The sequence below is a fragment of the Planococcus citri genome, chromosome 5, assembly GCF_950023065.1.
Source record: "Planococcus citri chromosome 5, ihPlaCitr1.1, whole genome shotgun sequence".
In the NCBI taxonomy this organism is placed as follows: Eukaryota; Metazoa; Arthropoda; class Insecta; order Hemiptera; family Pseudococcidae; genus Planococcus; species Planococcus citri.
In genome coordinates, this window is record NC_088681.1 from 6423491 (window position 1) to 6436831 (window position 13341).

The 13341-nt window shown below is 34.6% G+C and overlaps 1 protein-coding gene across 1 annotated transcript; it reads right to left on the bottom strand.

Annotated features, from left to right (window-relative positions):
* Positions 1–899: 899 nt before the first annotated feature.
* On the bottom strand, positions 900–12968 carry LOC135849106 (zinc finger protein 37-like). Its single transcript, XM_065369342.1, has 11 exons — positions 12701–12968; positions 11286–11377; positions 11099–11200; positions 10708–11009; positions 10387–10632; positions 10133–10267; positions 9806–9937; positions 7539–7670; positions 7312–7437; positions 6847–7076; positions 900–1648 (listed from the first exon to the last, which is right to left on the bottom strand). The coding sequence occupies exons 1-11, from the start codon at positions 12749–12751 to the stop codon at positions 1043–1045; spliced, it is 2154 nt and encodes a 717-aa protein (XP_065225414.1). The 5' UTR covers positions 12752–12968; the 3' UTR covers positions 900–1042.
* Between the last annotated feature and the right edge of the window lie 373 nt (positions 12969–13341).

A 13341-nucleotide genomic window follows, 5' to 3' on the forward strand; every position in this document is an offset into this window, starting at 1 on the left:
TGCACTACCTAGATGTAATAACGGTTATAGCTGTAGAAAAGGCAGCTAGCTACGCACACTGTCCAGTTTTTAGATGTACCCGTACCTAACCTTATTACTCCCAAGGTGCGATATGTAAGCGATGGAAATATAAGTATTAAGTATACGTGTATTTCAAATTTCAGATTTCTAGATTCATTTAAGAAGTGAAATTTTGATTTTTTTTCTCATTTTTGGTGTGTAAATTTGATTTTTATAAATTCACCAAAAATCAAAAAGAGCACTTTAGCACTTGAAATTTTGGGCGAACATAAATTTTTGTATGCGTTTTCCATGTAGCTTTATCCAGTTCAAAAAATGTCCTACAAGTCATTAGTTGATAAGCAAAATCTGCGGTTCGGGCTAACTAGTCAATCAAAATGGCAGCCATTTTTGTTGATAGTGCAAAAGTTTTTTTTTTTGCAAGTTTGCGTTAAAATGTTACTTGGATGTTCCCTTTAAGACAGTACATACTTAGTTATCCCAGATGAATGCATGAGTGACGGTTGGTGGGAAGGGGGAGGGGGGGTTCGCCTGATGATAAATTTTTTTCTCATTCCTTATTGGCTTGATTTTTAAAAATTCACCAAAAATTAAAAAATACACTTTGTAACTTGGAATTGTGGCTAGTGATAAATTATTGCATGCTACTTCGATCTAACTCTGCCCAGTTTTAAAAATGTCGTGCAAGGCACAAACATTCAAAAAAATAAATCGACTATGGAGTTTACAGATTCTTTATAATCAACTCTGATTAGATTTTGAATTTTTGATAACTTCATTAATGGAAGGAATTTGAAAAAAAAAAACACCAAACATAAAATACCATTACATATGTGTATTTTTTCCACATATTAACTAAAGGATAAGTTGGGTGTCAGTAAGGCATTTACGCGCTTATCACTGAAAATAAACTGAATTTCAGAAATCCGTCAAGTATCAAGACAAGTTTTCTTCACATTGGAAAAAAAAACAAAACAAAGAAATACAAATTAGATAGGTAGAGGTACTCAATCGTTGATATTTAAGTACATTTAAATGATATGTGATTGGTTAGGTCGTGCTTATCGCGGAATTTGTTGCCGCAATGTGCACACTCAAAACGATTGCCCTCCACGTGGGCTCTTTCGTGCCTTGCACAATTACGATTATGCTTGAATTGTTGGTTGCATATGCGGCATTCGAAGGGTTTCTCTTCGCTATGCGTTCGTTGGTGCTGAGTAAGATGATTTTTTTGAGTAAAACTTCTGCTACACGTCTGGCAAGAAAACGGTTTCACACCGGAATGTATTCTCAGGTGCTCAATGAGAGAGTGTTTCCGGGATACCTTTTTTCCGCAAACAGTGCACTCGTAACGAGCTCCTTCCACATGTACGCGTTCGTGCTCCAATTTATTGCAATTGTACTTGAATCGTGCATCACAAATGCCGCATTTGTAGCGTTTCTTTTCACTGTGAGTCAATCCATGTCTAATAAAACGGATTTTTTCAGCAAACTGTTTGTCACAGACTTGGCATTGAAACGGCTTCGAATGTTCTTGCTGATGTCTTGTCCAATCACGTTTATAGGTAAATTTACTACCACAAATATCGCAGCAGTAAGGCAATGAGTCCAGCATCCGTTCCTTCGCCTATGGGAAAAACAGATCATATTGAAAATGACATGTTGTTTTCTTTGGAATAATTCTTGCCAACTGGTTATGCCTCATAAAGCACATACAGGGTGCCCATAAATACAGAGTAGAAACCCCCAAAAAGTTTTATGTTTATTATCCGGGTTGATCACAGCGGATAACAGTAATGATAGCTCAAGATTGGTCCATTGGATTGGGGTGATGACAGTAAGTACATACATTTGTTTCATGTTGCCAATCTGTATTTTTTAATACTTTCTTGAAGGTACTCAATATTTCTGAGGACCCTGTAGGCCATGGAATATACTATTTTTACGAACAAAAAACATTTTCTACATCTACACACTCGAAGAAATGTTCATTTCATTCAAAAGTAAATTGTTTGGTGGCGCTACATTTGGCCCTTTTTCTATCTATTGTTGTATAGATATCTACATCAAAATTATAGGTGTGTATGGGAGTTTACTGATGGTTTTATAAAAATTCTTAGGAACTGTTCACAGCGGTCTTAATCAATTGCCTATGAAACGTGCTTCATTTGTGGAGCTAAAGTAAATACACGTACTTACAATACATAACAAAATATTAGGATACCTATTCGATCTAAAAAAAAAAAAAAAAAAAAAAAAAGATTTCAGAGGATTTTACATTGATTTGTGAATTACCTAAATTTTGAATGTTACTCAGGAGTTTGTTTGCCTCCGAGGATGCCTCTAGAAGAGGATGAGGCTTGAAGAAAAATCATTTTCGAAAAAATTGTGGTTTTTCGCTCTAGCCAGTTGGCAGTAGGTACTCGATTTGTTTTTTTTCAAAGCTCAAAATTTCCATAAAATTTTACCATAAGTGCTAAAAGTCCATAATTCCGTCTGCACTACAATTTCATCATACACCTGTGAAAATTTGACAAACCACCCTTTCACCTCCTCTTGAGTTTACACCCAATTTTCGACATCAACTCCGAGAATCAATAAAAGCTGTCCGAATTAACGTTGTCACGTATTGTGCACAGTAAATTTCGGCTCCTTGATGAAATTCTGTACAAATGGAAGCTCCCAACTTTCAAAAATTCGCCTAGAAGCTTCAAGAATTTTCAAAATGTTGCTGAAGGCTCCAAAATTACTGAAACACTCCAGCAGTTGACGTATAATAAATAACATGTTTAAGTTATTTGGAGTGCAGCGTAAACGAATTTTCAACTCCATTTGTAAGAAATTTTGAGGAAATTTCAAGTTTCAAAAATCTGCTGCAGGCTCAAGGACTGCACAAAATGGTTTGAAACCGTTTCCACAATCAATTTGACAGCTTGAAAATAGGGAATATCCCAAAGTTCAGCTTTCAAGGTAAAGGAGGAGTATCGATAAGGCCATTTTTTGGGCCCGAACAGTTATCGACTCAACCACTCTTAAAATGTTGTAATAAATGTCCCAAATACGAATCCGTAGTTAATTGACCCAAAATGACCATTTTTTGGGCTCCAGGGGTTCCCAAAGTTGTGAATAAAAAAAGAATTTTAGAAACCACTGAGTATTATTTTCAAAAACTTTTTCAGCGTACATTTGTTTGAACCTAATAAACGTTATGCGAGGTGATTTTTTTTTATTTTCGACCCTCAGGGGCAAAAATTGGGAGGGTTTTGATTTTTGGAAAATTTTGGAACCACCATTTTGAACCTATCCCTTTGAGCCTCGCTAAAAAGCTTTTCACAGTTTATTAGTATTCGAAAGAACTCCATCCTACCAAATTTTGAGCTCAATAAAATTTTTCGCTGGTACTCAAAAATCCAATTTTCCAATTTTTTGTAATTTCGATATTTTGGGAACCCCTGAAAAACTAGAAACCTGCGATTTGCGCTAAACGTAACGTTTTGAGGCATATATTCAACTATCTTGATTAAAAAGTTTAATTGAGCTATCTCTATATTCGTAATTTTGAACCCTTTTTTACAGCCCCCCACTTTAGGCACCCCTAAAAAAGGCGTTTATGCATATTTTTTCAAATAATTTGAAGAATTTACGTTTGAAACACACTAGCAAGTACTCGATAATTTTTCATTTGATTTTTCCTGTAACTTCCAAAATTGAGCTATTTGGGGTCAAATTCTGACATTTTTACTTCGTTGAAATCGTGAAAACGTTATTTTCACGTCTTTTCGAAGAGTTAAATCTAAGAATTTGGCCAAAAAAAGCTCAATTTTTAGAGTTACAAGAAAAATCAAATGAAAAATTATCGAGCACTTGCTAGAGTGTTTCAAATGTAAATTTTTCAATTTGTTTGAAAAAATATGCATAAATGCCTTTTTTTAGGGGTCCCTAAAGTGGGGGCTCCAAAAATAGGGTTCAAAATTACGAATAAACAGGGAGCTTAAATAAACGTTTTCATCTGGGTAATTGAATATATACCTTAAAACGTTACGTTTGGCGCAAATCGCAGGTTTTTATTTTTCCAGGGGTTCCCAAAATATTGCAATTACGAAAAATTGGAAAATTGAATTTTTGAGTACCAGCGCATAATTTTATTGAGTTCAAAATTTGGTATGATGGAGGTCTTTCGGATACTAATAAACTGTAAAGAGCTTTTTAGCGAGGTTCAAAGGGGTAGGTTCAAAATGGTGGTTCCAAAATTTTCAAAAAATCAAAACCCCCCAATTTGCCCCCGAGCGTCGAAAATAAAAAAAATCACCTCGCATAACGTTTATTAGGTTCAAACAGATATATTACGCTGAAAAAGGGTTTGAAAATGATACTCAGTGGTTCCTAAAATTATTTTTTTATTCGCAACTTTGAGAACCCCTGGAGCTCAAAAAATTTGTCATTTTGAGTTAACTAACTGCGGATTCGTATTTGGGATATTTATTACAACATTTTAACAGTGGTCGAATCGATAATTGTTCGGGCCCAAAAAATGGCCTTATCGATACTCCTCCTTTGGTAAAATTTTGATTTTTTTTCTCATTTTTGGTGTAAATTTAATTTTTTTAAATGTATCAAAAATCGAAAAATTGACTTCAGCACTTGAAATCATGACTGGTGATGAATTTTTGCATGCTCTTTCGATCTAGCATTGTGCAGTTGCAAATTTTGAAATCTGGTACTTTTGAAGAAAGAGAACCAGAGGAGAGGCGAGATTTGTGCTTATTATAAGGATTGAAACAGTCTCAAAAAATAATATGGTAGGTTGAAAGAGGGACGAAAATTGTGAAAAAATGATGAGTAAACTATAGAAAATTTCGGTGAAATTAGCATTTTGCGAGGAGTCATTTTTGAAAACTTGAATGATTTGTCCACAAGATCGCAAAAATTCAAAAAAAAAAATCGACAATCTAACTGAGAGATTATGTAATTCACTTTGATTTGGTTTTGGTAACTTCATTAATTTTTAGACTTTGAAAAAGAAAAAAAAACCTCCCAGCATAAAATACCATCGTGTATTTTTTTCCATATTACATACAAGTTGAAGTACAAGTATTGGGTGTCAATAAGGCATTTACGCGCCAATCTCTAAGAATAAACTGAATTTAAGAAATCGCTCAAGTATCAAGTCAAGTTTTTTTCACGTCGATAAAAAAAAAACAAAAAAAATCAAATTTAAATCTATACCCATTCAGTATGTACCTGTTCAATTATTGAAATTTAAGTACATTTAGATGATATGTGATTGGCTAAGTTGCGCTTGCTGGTCAATTTTTTGCCGCAATGGGCACACTCAAAACGAGGGCCCTCCACATGGAAAAGTTCGTGCACTGCCCTATAGCGATTAAGCTTGAATTGTTGGTTGCATATGCGACATTGGAAGGGCTTCTGTTTAGTATGCGTCCGTTGGTGCCGAGTAAGATAGTCTTTTCGAGTAAACCGTTTGCTACACGTTTGACAAGAAAACTGCTTCACACCGGAATGTAGTTTCAGGTGTCTGATGAGATGATGTTTATAGGAAAACTTTTTTCCGCAAACATCGCATTCAAAACGGGCTCCTTCCACATGTACGCGTTCGTGCTCCAATTTACTGTGTTTGTACTGGAATCGTGCATCACAAATGTGACATTTGAAGCGTTTGTTTTCACTATGTGTCAATCCATGATTAATAAAACGGATTTTATCAGCAAATTGTTGGTCACAGACTTGGCAGTGAAACGGCTTTGTATGTTCATGCTGATGTCTTGTCCATTCGCGTTTATGGAAAAACTTTGCACCACAAATATCGCAGCAGTAAGGGAGTGTATTCCGTATCTGTACCTTTACCTACATAAAAAAAGATCATATCGCAAATGACACATCCTTTTCTTTTGAATAATTGTGTTGCCAACTAGTTATGCCCATAAATACCAAAATGAAGTAACTTAGATAAGTACATAATACAGAGTGCGCAAAAATACTTCGTATCAGTACCCACTTAAAAGGGTCTTATGTTTAATAAAAATAATTTGCGATTTGAGATGATCCCTTTCAAAAGAAAAGTTGTCCCAATAGATCAGTGGGGAGGGGAGGTGGGAGTGCATTTTTTCTATTGTTATACGCGGGATTGACAAGTAACTATAGGGTTCTACTGAGCATCTGAAAATTTGAAAATCGCCTATTCTCAAATAAATTGGCGTTTTGAAATGTTTTTCGAAACACAGTGGTGCCAATTTTTCGGTAAATATGTACATACTGCCAATAATTTCAAAAACTCGAGATGAGCAGCTAAAACCTTATCAAATTCAACATTTCTTCCATTTTTAGAAATTAGCAATACTTAATGGGCAAAAATTGGCATACTTGATATGTTGGCTTGACTAATGTGAAATATTTCGAAAAACAATTTTTCAGAACACGAATTCACTCGAAAATATCAGATTTGTACATTTCCATTATTCCAATCCCCGAGTAGAACTCTGAAAGTGGTCTGGAGAATATTCAATGGAAATGGCTTATAGATTTACGCGGAATCTTGAATAATACACAAACACAACTAAGCTATCTTTACACTTTTGTAACTGGGCCATTCTTCTTGGAAAAAAAAGTAGGAGCTAGAGCGAAAAAAATCGTGGAAACGTCCCCTTATCGAGGATCCATATCTTTCCTCCAGGAGCACCTCCGGAGCTAAAATTTTTTCCGAGCAACTTTCAACTTCAAATACACGTCTTCACTAATTTTTATCGAAATCCTCTTACATTTTTTTTTCACCATCTATACCCTAATGCAGTATATCAATGTACTAACCTTGTTTGAATCATTGCTGGAGTTTCGCGTTGGCTTTTTTACGTTTGGGAGATGTTTTTTCTGTTTTGCAGATCGAGGCATCGGACGGCGACCGGAGTTTTCTTGAGTTTTTGAGCATCCTGCTCGCGCCTCTGCGTTATCACGACTCTCTAACGACTTTTCTGAGGAAGGAATGGTAGAATTTGGAGATTGACTATTTTCGTCAGAATATTCCGGTTCCGGAGGTGTGACTGAAAAATAAAAATTGAAATTAAAAAGGAGGTAGGTAACTAAATGGTACATCTTCTTTGGAGAAATAAAGAAATAATTCATTTTTCATAGAATTTTGTTTACCTCTCAATTTGAAAATATTCGTACTCTTATACTCAGCAGGTGAGTAGTCAAATTCAAAAAATAAAAAAGGTACCGAAAAATTAAATTTAAAAAAAAATGAAATCACCCGATGTACTCTTACTTCACACTCACCTTTTTCGAAATGTTGCGCAGGTGGATCCTCTGTACTGCCAGGACTACTATTCGAATTTTCTGAAGACGTAGTCAAAGGATAGCGATTATTTTCAGTTACATTTCTGGAAGTTTCTGCGTTCGTTACTGAAAAAAAAAATACACGTATAAGCCCAACAGTGTGTTGTGTTTCTTCTCATGACAGCATAATAATAATTCTAAATACATACGTATAATTTCTTACTCACCTCTTATGGAAAATGGTTTAAGGATTGCCTTCGCATTTTGAAGACGGTCGGTAGATATTTCTCGGGGAGAAATTGTCGAATTCACAAAGTGATTATCTTCGGCAACCTTTTCGGCAGGTACATCGAGCATAACTGAAAATCCAGAAATACTGACAGTTATCAACTCAGAATTATTTATCTTTCTCGTTTAGCACGGCATATGGCAATAGGGATATTTACTCCTTGCTCTGGGACAACTTTTCTCTTGAAAGAGGACATCCTAAGGAACATTTTAAAGCATCCTTGCAAAAAAAAAATTGACCGATTGACAGGTTAGCCGAAGGCGCGAGTTTTGCTTCCCAATACTAGAAAGATTCGCAAGAAAAACCGATTTTTGATGAATTTTTGAAAATCCAATTTAAGTCAGAAATGAAGAAAAAAATCAAAATTTTACCAAATTGACCGAGATGGTTGAAATTTGAGGAATAGTTACTGTATTTTCGATTTACCAAATCATTATATCGCACCTCGGGAGTAATAAGGTGACATCTCAAAAAAAATTGATTTTGATGTTTTTGCATTTTTGGGGCTTGTATGACCCCCCTCAACCAAAAATAACACTTTGAGTTGGGTACATTATCTAGATCATGTAAAAAACCCAAATGGCCTAACTCAAAATCCCAACAACATTGCAAGTTGTTTGGAGTTATAAGGTGACATCTCAAAAAACTCCACCTTTTTTGTGCAAATTTCGTACATACAAAGTGTTAACAAACAGTTTTGATTGTTTTGAATGTTTGTCAGTTGGAAATAGTCACAAGGAGTGCATTTTTTATTGGTTTGTACCAAATGGAAAAAATTTTTTAAATTGATCAGTTTTCAGAAAAATGAATTTGCACATATCATGAAATTTTAGTTTTTTGAGAAAAACTCAAAAACTAAGCGCTCTAGAAAAAAACTAACGACATTACGTCGATTGGAAATTTAATTCTCTACAACTTTGTTAACATGAAATTTTTTTGGACGCTTCCTTTCGCCTCCACATCAACTTTAATGAAAGGTTCTAAATCAAAATGTTTTCCAAACATTGAAATATTTCCTCTTTAAGATTTAATTTTTCAAAGTGTTCTTATGCTAAATGAAGGTAGGATACCAGATCTTTAAAATGAGGTGCTATTCATTCCTCACAATTAATTATAAGTTGATAAAAATAATGAATCAAGTTTTTAAAAAAAAGAAAATCACTCTCCTGTAAAATTTCACTTTTTTAAGATGTCACCTTATTACTCCCGAGGTGCGATATGAAATCTGAAATCCGAAATTCATGATGCATTGTAACTCATAGACGCTATGAAGCCGACTGCTGGTGAGTTTGAGTTATTTTGTAGCCTCTAGCTACTTTTTACTTGGAGCCTCCGGCAGATTTTTGAGACTTGGAATTTCTACAAAATTTCATCAAATGCAGTTTGAAAGCAGAAACTTTATTGGATTTCCAACTCCATTGAATGAAATTCTATAGACATTTCAAGTTTCAAAAATCTACTGGAGACTCCAGTAGTTTTCGAAAATTCACCGAACAGGCTCCAAAACGACTTGAAATTCACCTGCAGTCGACTTCATAGTATACTAAAATAAGTTTACAGAATGAATTTAGTTTTTCCAACCGCTTGTGATGAAATATTGTGAAAATTTCAAGTTTCAAAAATCCGCTGGAGGCTCCTGCACTACTAAAAAATAATTCAAAACCGTTTCCAATCGATTCGGTAGGTTACAAATAGGATTTTCAGCTCTGTTTAGCAAAATTTTATGGAAATTTCGAGCATTGAAAAATCTGCTGGAGGCACCAGTAATTTCCAAAAAGTCGCTGGAGGCTCCAAAACCACTTGAAATCTACATGTAGTCGACTTCATAGTGTATTGAGATTAGTTTATTGCAGAATGAATTTCAGCCTTCCGACCGCTAGTGATAGGTAAAATTTTGTGGAAATTTCAAGTTTCAAAAATCCGCTGGAGACTCCAGAATAGCTCAAAATAGTTTGAAATCGTTTACAATCGATTCAACAGGACGAAAATTGGGTATTCGCCAAAGCCAAATTTTAGCTTTCTAAATTCCAGTCAATTTGGTGAAATTTCAATTTTTTCCCTCAGTTTTGGTTTTTTGATTTTTTTAAATTAGTCAAAAATCGAACTTTGATTTTGTTAATAAGGCCAACGTTTTTCTGGAAATTTTACTTTAAAATGTCCCTTGTGATGTGCCCACATTTTCCACAAGCTAACGTAATTACTAACCTTCTTCGGTAAATAATTCTTGCTTTACTTCTACTCTCTGAGGATCGTCGATGGATATTTCTAGGCAAGGCATGCTCGAATCCGAAAGGTAACCATCTTCGGTAACCCGTTCGGCAGATCCTACAAGCGCATCTGAAAAACGAGAGTTCAAAGTTGTTTATTTCTCGAATAAGAAAGTACATATTTACTGATCCTTATTTCCCCAGTCGGTTAAACATGATTGAATCAAATAGCAAATGAGCTATCTCTTTCCTCTCTTCATTTTCCAACAATTAAAAAAATATATATTATATGTTCTGAACAAACTAATACTAAATATCTACTGACCTTTTACAGAACGTTGATCAGTTCGTACCTCCGTAATACGAAGATTGTGTCTCGAATTTTCTGAAGAAGCGTTAATCGATGAAGTCGAGTTTTGAATATCTCTCGCAACATTTCCGGCATTATTTGCTCGTGTAACTGAAAAATAAACAAAGAAACAGAAAATTAAAGTAAAAATAATCGAATATATTTTTTTTACTGAAAATAACGAGACATTTTAAAGAAAAACATATGTAAAGAACTACGATGATACTAACCGAAGCATTCTTCAACCTGTTGCTTGATTTCATTTTTAAAGTTGGAAACAGTATCTTCGAGACGAGAACATCGTATCTTCAATCTGAAGATATCGGATCGTAAATTTTTCTCTAATAGCTGATACTTTCCAAGTTTCAAGTTTGTCAATTTCGCTGCCTTAGGAGGAATGCTGTCCTGATTATTCGTAATATCTTTAAAATTCCTGCGCAATCGTTTATTACGAACATCGGTGGTGGTAGTGTTTCCTAAACCAAAATCAAAATTATCAAATTAAATCGTGGTTATCGAAGACCAGTATGATAATAATTAATGTATTTTACTTTCAATGTCCGAGCTGCATATCGTATTTTGCGATGTGTTTATATTCAACGTTGGCTTTGAAAAAGTATTCATATCTGTACCGAATTGAAAGCTCTGACTAATCGAAGGCGTGAAGTTGTGTTTCACTTTTGGTCGTAAGGTTGGAACACTTGTTGGCATCAATACTCTACGTTGCATCGAGATTTGATAGTCTTCGGGTTTAAAATGTCCATCGCAAAGGCGAAAATGTGGTTTTATTTTATCTAAATTCATATCACAAAACTTCGCCCATTGCTGTCGAATATCAGCATTAATCGGGAAACTAGAATTTAAAAATTGAAGCTAATTAGAATGACGAATCAATAGTTACATGTGCACTGTACATAAGTAAGCAAATTACTGTTTACTTACCTAAAAAATTCGTACGCTGAGATATATCCACATGCGACGCACACGTCTTCATTTTTCGTAAACTGCTCATCAGTTTCACATTGAATTTCGTAAGGCTCGTCACTATTAAAATAAAAGATGTATTGTTTCAATAACAAATCAGAAAAACATGTTCAAAGGCGATGGTTTTCTAAACGAATTGACTTACTTTTCTTGATCAGACGGATAAGCACCATTTTCGATCTTGAACGAGATATTATTATTGAACTGGTTTGAGGTAACTTGATCACTGGAAGTTCCAAGCATGCCACGAGCGTCTAGATTCATTTCCGTGGCGGGTTGTAGTGGAATTTTTTTTTCTGGACTTGGACGTTTTTTCGTCTTGGGATAAACATGTTATCTTATCATAGGTATGGATACAATTATTCGTGTATAAAATGCAACTTTTTCGATTGTTCGCGGGTTCGGATGAACTTTCTTGAGGTCTCAAATTAAAGACGATGAAATTCCTTATCGATTGGTGTTAAATTTTTATTATTTCGCGTAAAAATGACGATTTTATGAATACTTTTATTTCACTGATTTTTGCATACTACGTACGTCATCTTCAAACTGAAAATACTCGAAATTTTCATTAGACACATACGTATTTGAATACAGCAAAATGTTCGTAATGTTATCCTCTTTAAAATGAGCTATTACCGAAAGCTCTACATGCAACCGTTCAAAAGTTTTCGAAGTTTTAAGTTGCGAAAACAAGCTGCGGATGGTAAGTATTGATCTTTAAATTAATATTACTCGAAATTTTCAGTGGACACATAGGTATTTTAATACATCAAAATGTTCGTAATTTTATCCTCTTTAAAATGGTTGTTTACCGAAAGCTCTACCTTCAACCGTTCAAAAGTTTTTGAAGATCAAAGTTGCGAAAAGTGGTTACTGATCAAAACTATAACTTACTGATAACACGATAACCATAATAATAACACAATTAGACCACTTTCCGCAACTTTGAACTTCAAAAACTTTTGAACGGTTGAAGGTAGAGCTTTCGGTAAACAACCATTTTAAAGAGGATAAAATTACGAACATTTTGATGTATTAAAATACCTATGTGTCCACTGAAAATTTCGAGTAATATTAATTTAAAGATCAATACTTACCATCCGCAGCTTGTATTCGCAACTTAAAACTTCGAAAACTTTTGAACGGTTGCATGTAGAGCTTTCGGTAATAGCTCATTTTAAAGAGGATAACATTACGAACATTTTGCTGTATTCAAATACGTATGTGTCTAATGAAAATTTCGAGTATTTTCAGTTTGAAGATGACGTACGTAGTATGCAAAAATCAGTGAAATAAAAGTATTCATAAAATCGTCATTTTTACGCGAAATAATAAAAATTTAACACCAATCGATAAGGAATTTCATCGTCTTTAATTTGAGACCTCATGAAAGTTCATCCGAACCCGCGAACAATCGAAAAAGTTGCATTTTATACACGAATAATTGTATCCATACCTATGATAAGATAACATGTTTATCCCAAGACGAAAAAACGTCCAAGTCCAGAAAAAAAAATTCCACTACAACCCGCCATAGAAATGAATCTAGACGCTCGTAAGCATGCCCTGCTCGGATTTCTCTTCAGAAAAACAATCTGATAAATCCATATTGTTGACACGTGCGTCAATATATTTAAGGGGTTTTCATCACAACACAAACGTATTTTTCTTTGTCAGCCAAATTTTTTCAAATTACAATACACCATTCATCGGATTATTCATTTAAAAAGTACCTGTTGCATGAAAAATATTGAATTTTAAAGTTAGCCGGCTTTGGTTATCAACATTATCAATAAACTGTTCTGTTTGTTTACATCCCACAAGTTGAATGCATGTGTTTTTAGCGTGACAGTTGGCAACATTGCAATCGATATAGTATGGTTACGGTTACAGTTACGGATTCATGGGCGGTCGCCTGACCTCAAGAGAAGTCAAGAGTGGTTTTTTCATTTTTTTGACCAGCTTTTCTCATAATAAAAATATCCAAAAAATTGAAAGGAGACCGCAGAAAGGCTGGAAATGGCGAAATTCGCTCTCGTGGAGTTGATTAATGACGAAATACGAAATACAGCGATTCGCGCAAATTTCGAAAAATTTTCACAAACGAGAAATTTTTGATTTTTGGATATTTTTATTTTGAAAAAAAGTTGGTCAAAAAACCACTCTTGAGGTGTCCCCTTCCAGAATCGGCTCAAATG